Below are 20,858 nucleotides of genomic sequence, written 5' to 3' on the forward strand. Positions count from 1 at the left end.
AAGCTGGAGAAAGAAATGGGCAAAGCATTCTCCTATTGTTGCCAAAATGGGATCATGAATAATCAAACATGATTGAAACAACTAAACAAACAAACAAAAAGGACCTTTGGTCCAGGTGACATGTAGGGTATTCACTTTCTACCTCCTCATTTATCTTGGGTATCAGTACCCTGTTTACCCTTTTTTGCTTTATTATTTTCAGTGCAGAAATCATTTTCCTTGTCAGAGAAAAGCAGAAACAAAGTAAGAAAAGGGCACCTCTGCTTTCTTCCTGCTGTCCAGTATCATTGTCACGCACGTCTACATGAAGCTGAGCTGTCTCTTCCTTGAGACTTTTTTTTTCTGCCAATAAAACTTCAAAACTCTATTTTTCAGATTTTCCTTTCCTTCTATTATCGGTTTCTGATTATGTTGACTTGTAATGACTCCCAATACTATTTTTAATAGGATTTTGGCATATTTTATGTTCATGCTGTTCTTGTTCATTTCCATTTTCCATACATTTATTTTAATAATACAGATTAACATTTTTACAATGCTTTGAAGTTTACAAAGCACTTAAAATGTGTTCTTATTTGATCCTCACAACAGATCTATAAGTCAGGTGCTAGTATGATCACCATTTTACAGCTGAGGAAGCTGGAACACAGAGATGTTAAGTAAGTCCCCAGTTAATAAATGTAAGGCAAAATTCAACCTAAGGTCTTCCTGAGTAATATCCATTGCATCACATAAATTCCTATTGGAAATAAGTTATTTGCTAAATTCCCTCTGCATTCATATCAGTCTCTAGACAGCTCTCATTTTTCCTCCCTATCAAAACTATGTCCACTTATATTTTCAGAATTTTTTTCTTGATGTTTCCCATATTTCCTGGATCCACTTAGCCTAGAAAATTTTAGTACTTTGGACCATATCTATCCTTCTACTGAACCCTTTCTAATCTGTTTCCTCAATAGCTAGGGTGCATACCAAACTATGTGTAGCATATTTCAAAGTTGAGGAAGGCATGTCTACTTTCAGGATTTCCATCATTTCCTCAATATCAAGTTCCTTCCTGATAGTGAGATTCACTTAATATAGAATTTCTATTTTTGAAGGAAAAAATTCCAAGAATGAATGAATAAAACATTTGTTGAATGTTTTGATGTGCAAAGCATTTAGTGTTAGAGATGCAAATAATAAAATAAGTCAGTACCTACTCTGAAGAATTCACATTCTTATAGGAGAACCAATGAATATGGAAGGTTACAGCTGCAAGTTAGAAAAGTCCCATGGTTTTTAGGATGCAGCTGCAAAGCAGATGTTAATATCTCCTTTTTGAAATAATTTCCACTGATAAAAGTATATAATTTTCTGATACTGAACCATTTGATAGTGCCAAGGAATTTGATGGCAGGAATTAATAATGGCAAAAAGGAAAGTCCTAACGGATACATGAATAACTGAAGTTCCCTATGACTATTGTATTTTGTCTTTGTCAGTTTTGTTATTTTCTACATTCTTCATATATTTCCTCTTTATGGACAGTAGTTTTGGATTTGAGAACACCTAATTCTTTTTTTCTTTGATCTTATCCTGCATTTTCTCCTCCATACTTCCTTTTTCTGATTTCTGAATTTACTCACAGGAGTAAATCATTTTAATGTAACGTTAAGACCCTTCCACATAAATAAACTCCTTTTACTAAGTCTATTTCATTAGAATACGTTACACCCATGCAGAACCATATTGTTGTTAAGAGGCTTATTACTAAAGTCTTAGTAAAAAACTGTGAGGTTACTTGGGCCCTCTGATTCCATTTCTATGATTTCTAAACCCTCAACATTTGTGTGTACATATTTGAGGCAATGGGTTTTTAATACTTACTGCTCTTAGATTTTTGTCTCTTCTTTCACTTGTTTACACAATAAAGATCATCTTTACAAGTTTAAGATGAGAGAGCCATGGTAAGATAGCAATTGTTCTGAAAGACATTTGGTAATGTTTTAGTGGACTTCTAGCTCAATGTGTAGTTCTGCAGCCAAAAAGCTAGTATGATCTTGAAGTGCATTAAAATGGCCAAAGCTTCCAGGAATAGAAAGGTAAGAGGCCCACTATACTCTACGCTCTTTACATCTATCATAGAGTAATGTGTTTAGATCTAAGTAAAATGATTTTTGGAGAAGGAAATGGCAAACCACTCCACTACTATCTTTGCCAAGAAAATCACAAATGGGATCACAGAGAGTTGGAAACAACTGAAACAACTGAACAACAACATAATTTAAGGACATTGGGCTGGGCTGGATAGTGTTCAAAAGAGGTCAACCAGGATGATGAGAAAGATCCTTGAATTCATACCATATGAAAACTGGCTGATGAATTGGCCATGTTAGATTTAGGATTAGAGAGATGAGGAGGAGGTATGTATGTTATCCTTCATAAAGTATTTGAAGGAAAGACTGTCATTTGGATAAAGTGTTAGACTGTCAAAATCCAGAAGTCAGAACCAGGAACAGTGGGTGGAAATCGCAAAGAAGGAAATTTAGGCTATATGTCAGAAAAAAAAAGGTTTCTAATAAATAAAGCTGTCAAATGTTGAATGTCCTGCCTCAAGAGATGATGGGTTTTCCCTTCCTTAGAGATTTTTAGACAGAAGCAGGATGACCAGTTGTCAGGTATATTATAGTGGATATTTCTTTTGTTTACAAGTTTGACTAAATGGTTATAGAGTCACCTCCAAGTGGCAAATTCTAAGAATTTAAGGGTGTTTCAAAGGGTTTTGTTTCTTTGCTTATTGTGCTTACTTTCTATGTTATCTGACTTGATGGATATAGATAGGCAATTTTCTTCCTCCTCCATCTTTTTTTTAGTTTGAAAGTCTTTTGACTAGCTTCGTGAGAAAACCAATAATCACAGTCTTGCCAGCTTTGATTTTGTATGCTCTCTTTCTGGACAGGAATGTGTCACATATTTTAAGCCAAGTTCTAGAAGTCCAAATCCCATTTTTTAACTATACCAAAAATATTACATTGTCCTATCAGAACTTGACATCTCTGACAGAAACCCATTAAAATCTACACAAAGACAGCATGGTACATTGAAAAAAGAAGCAGATTTGGAGTTAGAAGATCTGGGCTCAAATCCCAACTTTGCTACTTTCAACCTATATGGGCTTGAACAAGTCATTTAAACTCTTTGTGTCAGTTTTGCATCTATAAAATAAAGAGGAAGGAAAAAAGATCTTTAAGGTTACTTCTAGCTTTGATATATTTTCCACTGTCACCTCACTTTTGCAAAATTAATTTGTGTTAATAAAGTAACATAATCTATATGCTTCATTAAAAAAAAAAGTCTTCTACTGAAATTTCCAACAAAAGACACTAGATATTGCAGATTCCTTATAACACTAGACACATCGACAATGCTTTCAGCTTCCTATCATATGGAAATTCTTTAGTAAATATAAAGACAGGTAAAATTTTTCAAAAAGCACTTCTTGGTGTTTTGCAACTCCACCCAATATGTACAATGTTTGTGGTTCCTCACTATTTGTATTGAACCCAGTATTTGCTTGCTATCTCTGATTCCCAGTGAAAAAGAATTATAATTAATTTATAATTCATCCTCAAATATCCTCTTCTGCATGGCACAAATGGAAAACATTAATTATCACAAGATGCATGAAATAGCCAATTTTTATGTTGGTATTAAGTAAAAGAAATAATAGCTCCCTCAATAATATTATGCATATAAGGATATATATGTATATATATAATTATAATAGAATATAGTAATTTGAATTTTGTTAGTATCTGAACAAGAACTGAACTGAAGTTTATAATTGCACTAACTATAGAGATAGGTCAAATTATTCACTGTACTTGAAAGCCATATGCTGTTATTTCTTTAAAAATATGCTGAAAGTCGGGCTTTCTTAAGTAAATTTTTTTAATTTTCTAGATCATAGAAAAGTGGAGCTGTCTCACATGATTTCTCCTTCATTTCTGAGCATTTGAAAAATGCCAGAAAAGTCATTATAGGAAGTATCTTAAAACTTTTTGTATCATTTAAGATAAGGAATGGTATATTTAAAAAGTGTCAATTAACATGTATATATGCTGTGACTAATATCAAGTAGTTGACTTGGAGTTTAATATTTTTGCTGTCATGCTGTGTGCTTAAATGAAGTATTCCTTCATTTAAGAGAGAGAGAGAGAGAGAATGAACTTTAAAATTATTTTTAGAAGCTAAGATAGTTATATTCTACTAAAGTATTCTAAGTGAAAGATGAAAATGTAGATATGATTACTTAGAATGGTCATATATTTAAATTAATTTTAATGTGTCATAATTTTGATCTATTTGATCCACTCCAGTGGTTCCCAAACATTTTTGGCCTACCACCTCCTTTCCAGAAAAAATATTACTTAGCACCCCATGTCACATACTATCACCACCCCTTACAGTTGTTCACCACCCCCAAATGCACCTGTGGCCATCACCACTCCCCTGGATCGCTGCAGCACCCACTAGGGGGCAGTGGCGCCCACTTTGGGAATCACTGACTCCTGTTACAGATCATTATTGAATACAGACCATATTTGAGAGAAAATTAAAAATGTATGTCTTGGTTCTTGTTCCTCAAGGAGCCAAATTCTTTTATAGTCAACAAAAGTATGTATGTGTATAATTACTTTGCCCTCCTCTGAAATCCAATAACATTCTAAAAAGGGGGAGTAATCATTTTTACCTTGTTTGGGTTTCTTCAATATCCAATGATCATTTATTTTTTGCGAAATGGCATGTAGGCTTACAAATTTGAATCCATTTCTTATATCTTAAATTTGGAATTTTTATAAGAGAAACTATAAAGATTGCCCTACATTACCTGTTTCCCTTCTCATTTTAACTGCATTAGAGTTGTTTATGCAAACACCTTTAAATTTAATATAATCAAAATTGCCCATTTTAGCTTCTGTGATACCCTCTATTATCTGATTAGCCATGAACCTTTCCCTTACCCATTGATCTAAAAGGTAAATTCTTTACTTCTCTATTTTATTAACTTGTTTATATGTTTATTTGTTTATTTATATAATGCCTGTCTCTTCTTGTTTATAAATCATTTATCCACTTAGTATATGGATTGATATGTTGGACTATATTTTGTTTCTGCCAAACTGCTCTGCAGTTTTCTCAGTAATTTTTTTCAAATAGGGAGTCTTTTCACTGGAAATTTTGGCCTTATCAAATATTATATTATTGTGTTCATTTCCTTTTTTTGTTGTGTATTTAATCTGTTTCATTAATTTACCTCCCCATGTTATAGCCACTATGAAATAATCTTAACGACTAGTTTTATGGCATAATTTAAGATCTGGTACTGATACAATTTCCTCTCTTCTTTCCTATTTTTTTGTTTCTTTTTAACTCTTGGCATTCCTGACCATTCCCCTCTCCACATGAATTTTATTATTTTTCTAGTTCTTTGAAGTATTTCTTTTGTAGTGTGATATGATACTAAATAAGTTAATTTGGGTATCATAATCATTTTTTCTTAAACTACCTATGAGCAATTATAAAGTCTACAATACTACTTTTATAGTCTACCTTTGTTTCTGCAATGTTTTATATTTAAATTTAAATAGTTTCTAGGTTTGTAATTTAATAAATTCCTAAATTTTTTGTACCATCTATTTTGAATCGTATTTCTATTTCTAGTTCTTCTTGTTCAGTGCCATTGTCAGCATGCATGAATTCTGATAATTTATGAGGATTTATTATATACCAGCAATTTTTCTGAAGTCATAAAATTATTCCAATTAAAATTGCCATTGTCTTTTTAGGATTTTCCAAGTAAATCATCATATAATCTACAAAAAATCAATTATTTTGTTTTCTCTGTGCCTATGATTATTTCCTCAATTTCTTTCCTGTCTTATTGCTATGTCTAGTATTTTATGGATTATGTTAAATATTAGTGGTAATAATAATATGCTTGATTTACCTCTGATTGTCTTGGGAAGGTCTCTAATTTTTTTTTTTTTTTGCATCATATAGAATGCTCATGCCTGCTTTTAGATAGATGTTATTTATTTTATTAAAGAAAGCTTGATTTCTCCTTATGTACCATAATATATTTGAAAAATGAACAAAATTAGATGTTTAAAATTTTTCAGTATTTGTTGACATAATTATATATTTTTCATTATTTTAATATGACTATTTTACTTTATTTGACTTATTATATTTATAATTTTTTTTATTTCAAACCAATCTTTCATTCCTGTTATAAAGCCAACCACTTGGATAGTTTATGATATTTCTAATATATTGTTGAAGCCTATTTGTCAATATTTTATTTAATTTTTAAAAATTAATGTTGATTTATCTTCATGACTACATAAAATGATAACGGAATATTTTTGATTTTCCTGAGATTTTCCTCTTGTCAATATATTATTTGTAGCTTAGACCTTTGAGGGGAAATTGAGATGCTATATTTTAGGATTAGAGAAAACTAGAAACGTATGATGTTTTGATTGATTCTACTTTCAGCTCCCTGTGGAGGACAGTACACTGGATCAGAAGGAGTTGTTTTGTCACCAAATTACCCACACAATTATACAGCTGGTCAGATGTGCCACTATTCAATAACTGTTCCAAAGGAATTTGGTAAGAATTTCTTATTACATGCTTTTTAAATTCACAGTCATCGTTCTTTTTGTGTTATGTTGCCTACTTTATACAAACAAATACCTCAACTCTTTAACAAACACTTCTCCCAGAGGAACTTGGATTGTATTCACTATAGTTCATAGAAGACAAATGTGAAAATAAAAATGAATCGTCACCTCTATGTTTCTGAGACAATCTATTTTCATGTCTCTAACTTTCCTCGGGAGGATACTGTCTGTATATATTGGTTTAGAATAGATAGTAAGGGTATGTAGGAGTATGGCTAATATTATGGGAGAGATCGTTAATCTTAGTTCAATATGTTTCCACTCAGAAATAGAAAGCGCTACCCATTGAGAAAAATAAAAATAGATTATCTATTGTGAGTTGTTTTCCTTGATGACTTCCATGAGTTGTTCTTCCTCCTCTTTATGTCCATACTCATCTGTTCAGGAAAGGAGATTTGAGGAAAAAGATAGCTAGTCAACAACAATAGTAGCCATGCTTTGCATATCACTTTAAGTTTTGTAAAGCACTTTACATATATCTCATTTGAGAGATAACATGAGCCAGTTATGATTCTGAGTGCTTTATAAATATTGTCATATTATGTCTACATAACAACTCCAGAAGGTGGGTGCTATTATTATCTCCATTTTACATATAAGGAAACTGAGGCAATCAAAAGTTAAATGACTCGCCCAGGGTCATGTATCTATCTGGTGTTGGAGGGCAGATTCCAGTTTAGAAATTCTTGACTTCAAGTCCAGAGATCTATCTATGGAACTACTTAACTTCTTCCATGAAGTACTTTACCTATATTATTTCATTTGATCTCATATGCAATTTCCCCCCCTGAACATACAAACATAGTTTTTATTGTTTGTCATACACAAAATAAAAGCAGTAAAAGTAGAGCTAATGGTAATATTTCTAGTATCTGCAAAGGCTATTCACATCTGAGAGTTGATTGGGTAGAAACAAATAGGAAAGGGAGGTCCAAAGTGACAGGGAAAGGTAATTAAATTAATGGACACTACGCTGGAGAGCTGTGCTGTAACAGGCAGCTCTGGAACCCAGAAGGCCTGGGCACAATGTCTGTCTCTGCTAATTCTGTCTGTGTCCTGGGCGCACTTCACTTAATCCTTAGTGAAGCAATAAACTCTCTGAGCTGACAAACTGATGCCTCTCTGCCCTGATACAATGAAGTTTCTCATGGAGAGTTCTCTAGTTTACAGTAACTGAAATTGCAGAGCTGGACCCTCCCATGGCAACTCAACTGGCCACCCACACACAACGCCACGCCACGAAATGTAACGCTATCATTAGATAATGATGGCCTATTAGTTTATACGATGGGTGCCATCCATTCATTCTGTTTATTAACCATTGAGAGAAACAGAGTGGGAGGCAGAGACAGAGATAGACAGAAAGACAGACAGATGTAGAGACAGGCAGGCAGGGAAAGAGTAGGCTGACAATTAGAGAGACAGACTGAAAGAGTCAGAGACAGCTCTCCAAAATTTTAGAGAAATACAGTTATCTAAAAACTAATTTCATCCTTTCTTGATTCACAGTAACCTTTCTCTTCTACTCCAGGAATTGCATGATTGTGAAAGAATAAAATAGTTCTAAAGTAGTAACTGTGATAAATTTCCTGTTCTCAAGGACTTTACATTCTATTTAAGGTGATAGGTAATATGCAAAAAGATATTTAAAATAAATCTGATATAATACTATAAGTGTCAGTAGTGTGTTATAATAAATGCAATAGGACTTCAGAGAAGGGAGAGTCTATAGTGAGCACTAGTTCCTAATATAGTTTAACAATTTACATAGGTACATGGTATTTTTTTCCAGTGCTGTACTTTTTTTCTCTTGTTTCAAATGGCATTTAATTTTGTGAATCTATTTCTTAGGAAAACCAATTATATAACTATACTGGATTTTTAAAAATTGTCCTTGTTTTTGTAATTTTGTAATTTTTTTGCTTTTAAAAACTGATTTTTCTGATACACTAGCAAATCCTGGATGAAGTATAACTTTGTGATTTCTTATATAGCCTATGATGTTCATGTTGAAAAGCAAACTTGGGTTGCAAATTATCCTCAGTCAGGGTTTTCTCCTTTAGTTTGCTTTGGTTACCTTACCTAATTAAAGGTAGGTACAGGTGGTCTCTTGCTTTGGTTTATATAGTTTCAGTCGGAGATGTATGTTACTCATTTCATGATGTGAGATCTTGTTATTCTGCATTCCCTACACAGGATTTTTCTGTTCCTTGTATCCTAGTTTAAAAAATAATCTTTCAACATTTTTTAAAGGCTAATTTTGTGTCCAAAATTAGAGTGAAAATTCCACTAAATTCTTAATTTCTGAATCACTACCTTTCCCTAATCCCATGACTCATACCTATAAATCAGGAACAATGACCAAAAGAAAGCTGGCTTTTGGCATGGGGCTTCTCTGTTTTGTGCTTAATTACTCTGCTGGGCTTTCCTTGCCTTCCTAATGAATAGGACATTTTAACACAGGATGGAGTCTTTTGCTGAATTCTGCATGCCAATAGCTTTTTAGCTCTTCACAGGCTGTTTTCTTCCTGAACATTTTAGACATAACTAATAATGATTCGTTTTTGTTTTTTTTTTTAAATTTTTTTATATTTTTAAACCCTTAACTTCTGTGTATTAGTTTTTTGGTGGAAGAGTGGTAAGGGTAGGCAATGGGGGTCAAGTGACTTGCCCAAGGTCACACAGCTGGGAAGTGTCTGAGGCCAGATTTGAACCTAGGACCTCCCATCTCTAGGCCTGGCTCTCAATCCACTGAGCTACCCAGCTGCCCCTAATGATTCGTTTTTGAATATTCCAAGCATTATAGTTATCATACATATGGAAATAAAATCAATAAGAGATGAGAACATAAATATATCCATAAAGCTAAAGCATTGAAGATATTTTAAAGCTTACAGCAAGTAAATTGCTTTCTAAAAATAAATGGCTAAATCCTGTAAGATAAATAATCTCATGGGGAATATTTATTATTTTACTACTTACAATGCTTTTAAAATCTAAATGATACCTAAAACATTATTCACCTAAAGTAGCACATCTTAAATCAGAAGGGCTCTCATAGCCTTAGTTTTTCATACATGATATAGTCTTAGTCATCTACTAAGTGTCCTGATTTTATACTATCACCTTTATTTATCAGATACTTCTTACAGTTATGAGTTGCTCATTTGTCTATATACTGTACCTCAGGGAGAAAATTCATGAAAAGGGAACCAGGAACTGTGTTCTATTCTGTAAACTAAGGAGTCGGATCAGATACATTAATTCCACCTGTTTTTATCATTAAATCCCTGGACATGAATCCATTCTTTTTTTTTTCCTTGAAAGACTTGTATTTACAAAGGTAATCACATGGCATTTAATTAGTGTAATTTATAGAATAATAGACTGGGAATCAGAAAGACCTGAGTTCAAATATGCCTTCAGACAATTAATAACTTTGTTACTCTAGGGCAAGTCACTTAACTTCTGTCTGCTTCAGTTTTCTCATCTGCAAAAAGGTCTAATAATAGTATCTATTTTATAGGGTTATTGTAATGATAAAATGAAATGATTTTACAATTGTTTTGCAAACTTTAAAGCACTTTATAAATGCTAGTTATAATTATTATCAAAATGTAACCTTTATCAAGATGGCATTTATGTTAAGTCCATTTAAAGAACAAATTCAGTGGTCAGCTGGGTGGGTTAGTGGTCTGAGAGCCAGGCCTATAGATGGGAGGTCCTAGGTTCAAATCTGACCTCAGATACTTCCTAGCTATGTGATCCCAGGCAAGTCACTTTATCCCTATTTCCTAGTCCTTACTGTTCTTCTGCCTTAAAACCAATGAGCAGTATTGATTCTAAGATGAAAGGTAAAGGTTTAAAAAAAGAATAAAGAGCAAATTAAAAATTAAAATGTTACTACATAGTTCTAAAAATGAGAAAACTAGGCATTAGTCAGAGATAAATGTCTAATACTTTGATTTTTAGTTCGATTTAAAAAGCATTTATTGTGTGTCTACAATATGCTTAAGAGGAATCATAGTTTGAGTGAATTCATGAAATGTTTCACTAGAGCCAATCAGATAAATAAAAGAAAAGTAGTTTTGACAATTGGGGTTTTATTATATTATTATTGTTTTATCATAATTATTTTATGACATTCTTTAAGACAGTAGGTTTACCTTAAGATACTGAGTTGAGTTGTAGCGTTTATCCTGTTTGTTTGTAAATAGAGAAGATGTTGGGTTACAAAATATTAATATAGAATTATGATAAAGGAGCTGAGAACAGAACATAGATTTATTTTTTTGAAGGCTTGCTAAATATTCTGTATCAGGTTCCCTTCTGAAACATGAATTTCTTCAGTGGACAAGGTGATGCTTATTTCTGTTCTTCGTGGCCCTACTCAGAATATATCTAGCACTGATTTTCTCATGATTTCATATTTATTCCTGAATAAGATATAATCTCCAAAACGTTTCCATCTCATAAAATAGCCTAAAAATATAATTTGTAAAAGAAAAAAATACTTTTTTTATTGGAATGCATAGTTATATTCTTTGCCAGACAGGGTAATTTTTTTTTTTTTTATAAATACTAATTGCAGTCAACTAAGCTTCAGGTCTTTTTACATAAAAAATCTTATATATACTTGAAGGATACAAAAATATTAAAAGAAAATGTGTAATATTTAACTGTAATGTTTGTCTTTCAGTTTTGAAAACATCTTTAATCTGTCAATTTTTGTTCAGGAAATTTAGCTTTGGAGCTATAACTAGGGCATGAAGTATGGGGCTTTGCTCCAAGATGTCAATTTTAGAGGACACAGCACAGTGCCAAGAGCTTAGCACAGTGGCTGGCATATCATAGGCACTTAATATGTGCTTGATTGGCTAAAAGCACTTATGATCCTCTCATGACACAAAAACCAAAGCTTGCCAATTCTTTCCCATAATGCCATGGTTTGGTTTTCTTTCCTTTTTGCTTTGTTTTATTTTGAAATCTATTCTCTTCCTCCATTCCTGCATTCCAAATTCAGTTCTAGGGATAGTTTTATTGCCTACTTCCTTTTGTTATTTGCTCTCTTGCCCTTCAAATTCTTAGGAATAGGGAAAATCATTTTCTATGACTTAAAATTACACTGCTTCTTCCAACATAGATACTTTAAATTGTAAAATTATTTTTCTATTTAATTTGTTCCTTAAATAAACATACTTATATTTCTTATACAATTATAAATAAACAAATACCATATTATTTCAGGTTATAAGGAATTATTTAGATCCAAGTAAATTATTTTTCTTCAAAATTGAAATTTAACTTATTGGTATGAAAAATAAACACCTAGGCTAGTTTAAATACTAATTATTTCCCTCAAAATGAGATAAAAAGCCATTGGTTTTATTTTTAAAATGCATAATAACATAGTTATATATTATCTAGATATGCAATTCATAAACTCTCATGATCAAGAACAATCATGGAATTAATTTTCTGCTATTTATACTTTAATGCCAGGCTATATAATGTAATATGCATATTTATTGTTGACATAAATTTACTAGGGTTTCAGAAATGATTTTTCATCATTACTTCATAGTAGCAAAGAAATTTTGAGCATTGCTACATTTTTGCCCTGTGAAGTTTGTTGGATTAACTCAAATGATTTTGGAAGTCCCTATTATTAATTAGAACATAAATTTAACATTCCTACTAAATAAGTTTTATATAAAAAACAATTGAATATGTGTGGTTAAACCTAACTCTGGTTCTACAATCAGTTGACTTGAGTTTAAATTCTATTTCTCTTCAATTCATACTGTTTAAGAGACCTTGGGAAACTCAGCCAGTTAAATATTATTGAAAAATTAATTTTCTGTGATTTCTCACTTGTAAAATCAGAGGATGGGACTTATGTCCTCAGAGGCCCACTAATATATGACCTTTGCTATTTATCCCCACACCTAATCTGAAGGTAGAATCTTAGAATGCTTCTAAAATTGTTCAAGTAAGCAACATAGGTTTCAAGATATTCTCACCTGATCCAGATGCAACAACTATATTTCAGTACTTCAAGATCTGTGATTTAGCCGATATAAATGTTTTGTGCCTTAAAAGATAATCTTCTTGAGTTGTAGTCATTAGCTGACAGACACAGGATAGAGTTCATTAACATCTCTATTCTCAAATCTTCTAGTTTGGTGGAAATAGTTTGCTTCCTATTGACGTTGTTTTTGAGATAGAAGCTATTGGAGTAAGATTTTAGTGAAGGAATGAACACCCAAATTGACAAAAAATTATAAATTCTTTTCTAATTGCATATCTATAAGAAGATTGATGACATTATCAGATATTGTCATAGCATGTACACTTCTCGGGTCACAGAGGAAAAAGTAAAATCAAATTGATTAATTTGTAAACATCTGAGGAACATTTTTACATTTGTCTTTAAAGGCATAAAATAATTTAAAACTCTTTTGCTTGTATGAGATTTGTTAAACTAAAGATACAATAAGAAATCTATAATTTGCCAAAACCTAATTTCACAATCACCTAATATTTAATGCTTATTTGTTTTTGAATGGAGATTTTCTTATTTTTTCCTTATTATTTTGCAGTTGTTTTTGGGCAGTTTGCCTATTTTCAGACAGCCCTGAATGACTTGGCAGAATTATTTGATGGAGCTCATCCACAAGCCAGACTTCTCAGCTCACTTTCTGGTTTTCATTCAGGTAAAGAAGCTCACAAAGACACTTAGGGGGAACTTAATAGGGAATGAAAATTCTAGAAGGTGGAGGGGAAATACTATGACTTCAAGAAAATGCAGAAGAAGGTATAAAATAATTGCTTGACTTCAACTTCCTTTTTTTTTTTTTTTAAAACATATCAAATATTTTACTCCATCTATTTGAAATCAATCTGTTTGGGAATCCCCCTTCATAATAATCTTTTAGTCAACCAGCATTTATTGCATACCTTCTATGTACCAATAACTGTGATAGATATTAGGAACCCAAAGGCAAAGATAATCTACCTTCATAGGTTGTAAACTTGATAAAAACACAGAACTACTTAAAAGTAGTCAGAAAAATCAAATCTTTAATCAGGAGAGGGATAGGTCCAATAATTGGCCCCTACATAGAGCCCAGTGCCATAAACTTCACAGGGCCCACTCCTGGGGACTCTGGGAACATATCCCTGGGAGCCTGCATGGTGCTAGATGATGCCAGGAAGAAAAATAGAACTTGGGGGACTTATATACCTTTTGGGGAACTAAGGACAGGGAAGTATGATTGATTGACATTACCATGGCTACAAGGAAAGGGGAGGCTAGAGAGGATTATCTGGGAGAGTCAGATGGTTTACAATGGATACAAAGGAAAGGGTCCAGCCAGGACAAAAGGGTACTTGACATTTGATTTGGGTCTACTAGTTCCACCCAACTAGGGCCATTAAGACCTTAAGGTCTATTATTCAATCTGAAATGGCTAAATTAGAAACCTCCCTCACGGAGAATTCTCAAAGGAACAAATTCTCAAGGGGACAAACTTGGGGTCTCCAGATTTCAAGTTCACAGAGTTTGTAAATTAATGGGGGAGGGGTATGTACACATAATAGTATTTACCATGTAAAAACAAGGTGATATTTTTGGGAGAGCAAGAAAGGCTCTAGTATTTGAGAGAGTCTGTAAAAATTTCACAGAAAAGGTCATATCTTTACTGAAATTTGAAAGGAATAAAGGTGTATTTTATATATGTGTGTAATATATGTATGGTTTTTCTATGGATTTCTAGTTACCTAAGCACAGTGCTACGGTGCTGATGAAATGTGTGCATATCTCTTCAAAATACGATTTACATTCCATAATTGCATAAATTTTCATTTACTTGGGATAAGTACATTTTACAAATGTGTTTGCAAAGATCATGAGAAAGGGTAGGTAGTGTGGATCTCATCAGAGACATAACTAAATTGAGCAAGAAGGGAAAGGAATGATAAAAATTTACTCTTATTTTTAAATACTTGATTCTCTTTTTCTTCTTCTTTACAGCTCCCCCACTGTGTTCATCTAAAATTTAGATTTTTAGAAGGTAGGGTTTGGGGTGAGTCAGTTATAAAATACTTTCTCTAATGCTCTTAATTCTCTTGGAATATTGTGGATTCTAGTAAAGATTGTCAGTGGCAAAAACAACTCCCAACAAAAGTTTTAAATTGATTCTCTTTAGGTGAATCAAGCCCTGAATGATTCCTTGAAGAAAGCAATTTGTAGAAGATATGTTCTCAACTAATAGAAAAAAAAAATATGATAGAAAAAATGCATTCAAAGTGGCTATATTTCATAAGGATACATTCTTTCACAAACAGCAAAATGTTTTAATTCCAAAGGGGACAAAATGTTTTAAACTTGGCTTACAAAAATGCATTTCAGTGATAAGGCCAAGGGAAGAAATTATAAAAAGGTTGGCAATATAATAAAGTGAGATTGCAAACATAACTAATTATTTTCTGAAGCATTATCCCAGAAATTGTATTATATACTATAGGTTGGTGTGTTTAATGAATCCTATGATACACATGTCATATATGTATATATAAATATATATATTTATTTGTTTGTTTATTTATTTTTCACCCCTCTTCTTATTTGCAGGGGAAACACTGCCTTTGGCCACATCCAATCAAATTCTTTTGAGGTTCAGTGCAAAAAGTGGTGCATCTGCCAGGGGATTCCATTTTGTTTACCAAGGTAAATTTAGCAAAAAATATTTTACTTTAATCTATTCCTTGTGAACTAGGAGGAAGTGTAGTCTACTGGAGAGTTCACTGGACTGGAATTTGGTACACATCTCAAGTCTGGCACTGGCTAGCAGGATATGTTCAGCCAAAGTTTTTTATCTCTTCTCTCTTAATTTAGTCATTATAAAATTAGAATATTGGACTGAATGGTTTCTTAAGTCCCTTCTAGCTCTAAAAGTTATGATTCCAAAATATTATGTTATCATTATATTGTGTGTGTGTGTGTGGGGGGGGCTTGAGATGAACCCCTGGGACTTGGGAAGGGTACCTTTTGTAAGGATGCCAAGACTCTGAAACTTAGCTTAAAAATAAAAAGAGAAAGTTATTAATTTAGAAGGTAATGTTGAATCTGGTCCGGAGGACAACACAGGTGGAAGTCTGCCTCCTAGGTGGAACAGCATAGATAGAAAACTGTCTCCAGATAACATCAATTCTGGGGTTTTTATACTCTTTACAACATGAAGACAAGACTGTGCCATGGTGAAAACATGACTCTAGAATGGTATGCACTAAAGCATGGGCAGGGGAGGTTTGCCTGAAGACATAGGCGGGGTGACCCTCATAGTTTAGAGGACAGATGGATGTCTGAGATACAACTTGATAACTAGGAGGTGTAGGATAATCCTCTCAGGGTCTTATCTGAGTTATGAGATGTTTTGGGTTAGGAGTCAAGAGAATATAAGGTAGTGAAGGAATTTCACTGCTTATAGTTTGCCTAAAACACTTCTATGGTTTAGTCCAGGGGTCGGCAACCTTTTTGGCCTTGAGAGCCATAAACGCCACATTTTTTAAAATGTAATTTCGTGAGAGCCGTACAGTGCTCACAGTGCCGCTCCTGTAACAGCACCTGAAAAAAATTGACTTTATGGCTCCTGCAGAAAGAGCCATGTCTGGCCCTCAAAAGAGCCATACGTTGCTGACCCCTGGTTTTGGGGGTGCAATGCCCAAGCCAAATTACATATGGCAGTATGTGTATAAACTGTAGTAGGGAAAGCTTTTGTTAAATATCTATGGAATTCAAGATACCAACGGGTTTTGATTATAAATTTGCAATTAATATACAAATACAGGGAGAGGCATACTTTCATTCATGAAAATCAAATATGCTTAGGGAAATTAGAATATTGACTTTAAGATTATTTGTTTTAATTTGAAATATATATCAGGATGGATTCTAATTTCAATTTCATGGCTACAATAAAGCTTCATATACCTGATATCAGGATATAAAGGATGTTTTCCAGATAATTTAAGATTACTTCTTCAGTCAACTTTTTTCCCCCTTTACCATAGACTTAATTTTTATGTAACTCATTCTAAAATATGTTCTGATTTTTGGGGGCCTAACTTTTCTTGTTAATTAAAAATTATTATTATAAACATGAAATATTATTTTATGGAGAATTTATTTTTATTTTTTTAGTTAATTTTTTCTTTTATTTTTCTGGATATCAACAATCACAATTTCTTCTGTCAAACTATCTGACACAAATAGCCTCCCCCTACTTTCTTCTATGAATAGAAGCAGTTGCTTCTATTCTCCTGTGGCTTGAGAAATCAAATAACATAGAAAATTTTATATTATGTTCAAGCCAGTGAATCTCTGAGTTAAGGATAAGGAGTAAAGTTATTTCCCTCTCACATATTTTCCTCCTTTCCTCCCTTTGTTCTATTCCTTTCTCTCTTGTTTTGGGCTTTTTTCACAGCTAGTTTGGACACAGAGTCCTTTTTCATATATTTCCAAGTTCAAGACTCATTAAAAGTACATTTTCTTGGCAAATATTTATTAATCACCTATTCTTTGTGAAATATTTAGATAAGTGTGAGAAAATGTAAAGATTTATTTATTATCAAGCATCTATTAAGGATTTATTCATGACAACCAAAGTGTTAAACTCTGAGAAAATAAAAACAAAACATGCAAATAGCCCCTGTCCTCAATGAGCTTACATAATGATGGACACAGAACACACACACACACACACACACACACACACACACACACAAATTGGCACATACATGATAAATTCAGAATAGAAGTAACTATTACTAGGAAAACTCAAGTGCCTAACAAACTGAAAAGCCTCCCAAATTTTAAATGCCATGAGGCAAAGGGGAAGAAGGAGTGCATTCAAACTATGTGGGTGTTGGAATAGCCTGGGTAAAGGTCCTGAGATAGGAGATGAACTGGTCTGAAGGAGGACCAATCATCTGACTGATTTCCCTAGACTAGAAGATATATCTTAGAGGTGAATGGAGGAGAGTAAAGTTGACAATCTTGGAAAGGTAGAAAGAGACTAGATTGTGATCAACCTTAAATGTCAACTCAATATCTTCATATTTCATCCTTCATACTTCATCTTCATATTCCATCATCAAATAGGGAGAAACAGGAGTCTATCACGTAGGGGAGATGACATGGTCAAACCTATACTTTAAAAAAAAAATCACCCTGGTAGCTGTGTGGAGGATGGAATGAAACCTTTCAGGTACAGAGACCACTTAGAATACTGATAGTGAGGGTCTGAACTTGGGTAGTAGCTGTAAGAATAGAGAAAAAGGGGAGATGAAATGGACTAGAAGGAAGGGATGTTGTATTTAGCAATTTAAGAGATGACTGTGGAGAGAATGGTAGGGTTCAGGCAATTATTCAAAATACATTTATTGGGTGCAGTTGGATTTCTCAGTGGATTGAGAACCAAGCCTAAAGATGAGAGATCCTGGGTTCAAATGTGACCTCAGACTCTTACCAGCTGTGTGACCCTGGGCAAATCACTTAAACCCCATCAACTACCCCTTACCACTCTTCTGCCCTGGAACCAATGATTCTAAGACAGAAGGTAAGGGTTTTAAAAAAAAAAAAGGAATTTATCAAATGCCTTTTAGGTACCAGACTACTCTACCTGATGAAGACACAAAGAACAGTTAAAGAAAAATCAGTCTTTACCTTCATGGACAGAATCTACAGAATCAAGGATAATATTCTAATTGGACAGAAAACATATCACATGAGGCTGAGGAAGGAAATGATTGTAAGGAAGCTTAGGAAACAAGTTTAGATTACATTTTAAAACATTAGCTGTAAAAGGTAGGATTCAGGACAATAACTTGTAGGGGAAGAAGATTCAGGGGAAATGTCATTAGTTTGCTTTAGAATAAGAAAGATCTTACTGTGTTTATAATGCTTACTACAGAAGATCTGAGAACCCCAATCCCCAGCCACTCTCACACATGAGCTCCATAGAGCTTGGCAACATTTCCCTCTCAGTCTTAGAAGATAGTCTTGAAGAGTGAGGGGATAATTCTTTAAAGCCTTTCATTTACTCTCACCAATATTCTAGAAAGATTATCAGTGGAGAATTATTTATTACCAGCCTTAAGCCGCTATTAGAACGAGATGCTTTCTAAAATGCTACAATAAGAAAACTTGATATAAAACATTTTCCCTAAAGTCTATGTCATTGTTCTCTCATGAGTAAATATAGAATTCAGAGGAAAATGGACTCCCATTTAGAGAGCAAATGTGGTAAAGGGGGAACACATCTAACTGCTAGAAGAGATGTTGTTCTCATTGATGGGGTATGTAAGATATTCCCATTTAGCATGATGTTGATCTTTTCTTTCACACCTTGTGGATCCTTAGCTCCAAATGATGCTTGCACCACCACTAACCAATTCAGACATTGAAGGAAATTGGAGAAACATATCACACAGAGACCTCTCTGTGGGAATACATGCCGTCACCCACCAGAATTAGTTACTAGAAAGGCAGAGGGACTCCACTGGAGCTGGTCACTTCTCCCTCTCCACCAAGCCTCGCTCCTGGCAGCTTAACAGAAGCACTTACTCCCTCCCTTGTGCAGAGTACCTGGGCCACTCCCCTTCTTTTCTCCCTCCCCTATCTGGGGTAAGGTGGCAGGGGAAGGGTGGTTAAGTAGATTGTTACAGTAGTTTTGTTTTGAGATGTAAATTTTTTAAAAACTATTTTTCATGTTTCTTCACCTTCCCATGGAGGGGAAGGGAATAGATTGCTGCCTATATTTCCCTCCTTGACCAAGCCTTGGTCTAGAAAACAAACAAGGTGACAATAAAAAAAAAAAGCTGTAATTGAAGTCTGTCACATTGCTTATAGATGAATTCTATTCTAATGCTTTGGGTTTGGATCTAATGCAAAATAATTCCCCAGAAAAGATTTCCTTTTAAAAATTCCTCACTGTTCAGTTATGGGGTATTCTAGACAGTAATAAAGAAACAGACAGTGAATGATTGATTGACTAAGGAAAATTTTAAGAAGCCTCTGAAGTGGGTTAAAGTAACAATTGTTTGACGCATGGTAGTGCCTCACTGAGTTAAAATTAGTTATTTAATTGGTCTGGGCTACCTAATTATGGCAAAATATAAAGAATTATGTAAGAAAGTAAAAAAAAAGGATCAGGAGAGGTGATGCCATTTCCCCTTTCTTGCAAATATAAAGAATAGAATGGCAAATCACAAAGCAGCTAGAAATCCCTTAAGTAGACTAGGAATCTAGATTTTGCACCCACTTTACTATTCAAACGTGTGAAGCCAATAGGCGACCTTAGAAAGTAATAGAGAAAATGTCTAGAACAGAGAGAAACATAGAATTCTGAATGTCTTTCTTAAGCTCGAGCATTGAACCAGCAATTTGAATGTAAATCTATCTATATACACATACATTTATGTACACACATAGAGATGTATATAGACACTGTGTGTGTGTGTGTGTGTGTGTGTGTGTGTGTGTGTGTGTGTGTGTATGTATGTATTAGACCAAGTACTTTATAAAGGCCCTGTGTACTTCATTTTCCTGATCTGTTGCCCCAGGGGCCATGTTAAAACTGATGTCTTTTCATCAAAATTATATTCTTTGGAGGAATAGGTCCCTGATCACAAATGCAATTTAAGAAATCACTCAAGAGCAACTGGAGAAAGTTTTCAATACATATGAAAAGTCAAATTGAACATTTTTTTTCATGAAAGATAGGAGTTATATTGAAGCCTAGCAATTATTTGAACTGTATTGTGTAAAATTCTTATGAATAGTGCTTTCATATACCACTTAGAGTTCATTCCTTTCATAAATCATTAAAGTTTGAAATTGCACAAGAACTTTTTTAATACCCCAGTTATAGAATAACTAACCCTTGTTAACGGGCTGACAGTTCAGTTATATATTGTTTCCACTTATTTTGTGGAGAACAGGAAAAAAAGGACCAGTGATTTAAGTTGTATAAAGTCTTAATTTTCTATAAATATCACAGAGATATTTTATTGTTAGTAACAAAGAATATTTAGTAATGACCTTAATTACAGTGTTAATATATC

General features: G+C 33.5%; 1 protein-coding gene across 1 annotated transcript in view; it reads left to right on the top strand.

Moving 5' to 3' along the window:
* Positions 1–20,858, top strand: part of CSMD1 (CUB and Sushi multiple domains 1) — a 2,120,031-nt gene that overhangs the window by 1,741,593 nt on the left and 357,580 nt on the right. Inside the window, exons 32-34 of the mRNA XM_044659558.1 lie at positions 6,544–6,660; positions 13,334–13,447; positions 15,367–15,462. Of these exons, the coding sequence (XP_044515493.1) occupies positions 6,544–6,660; positions 13,334–13,447; positions 15,367–15,462 (327 nt within the window). The remainder of the gene's footprint in view (positions 1–6,543; positions 6,661–13,333; positions 13,448–15,366; positions 15,463–20,858) is intronic.

This window comes from Gracilinanus agilis, chromosome 2 (assembly GCF_016433145.1).
Source record: "Gracilinanus agilis isolate LMUSP501 chromosome 2, AgileGrace, whole genome shotgun sequence".
NCBI classification, from domain to species: domain Eukaryota; kingdom Metazoa; phylum Chordata; class Mammalia; order Didelphimorphia; family Didelphidae; genus Gracilinanus; species Gracilinanus agilis.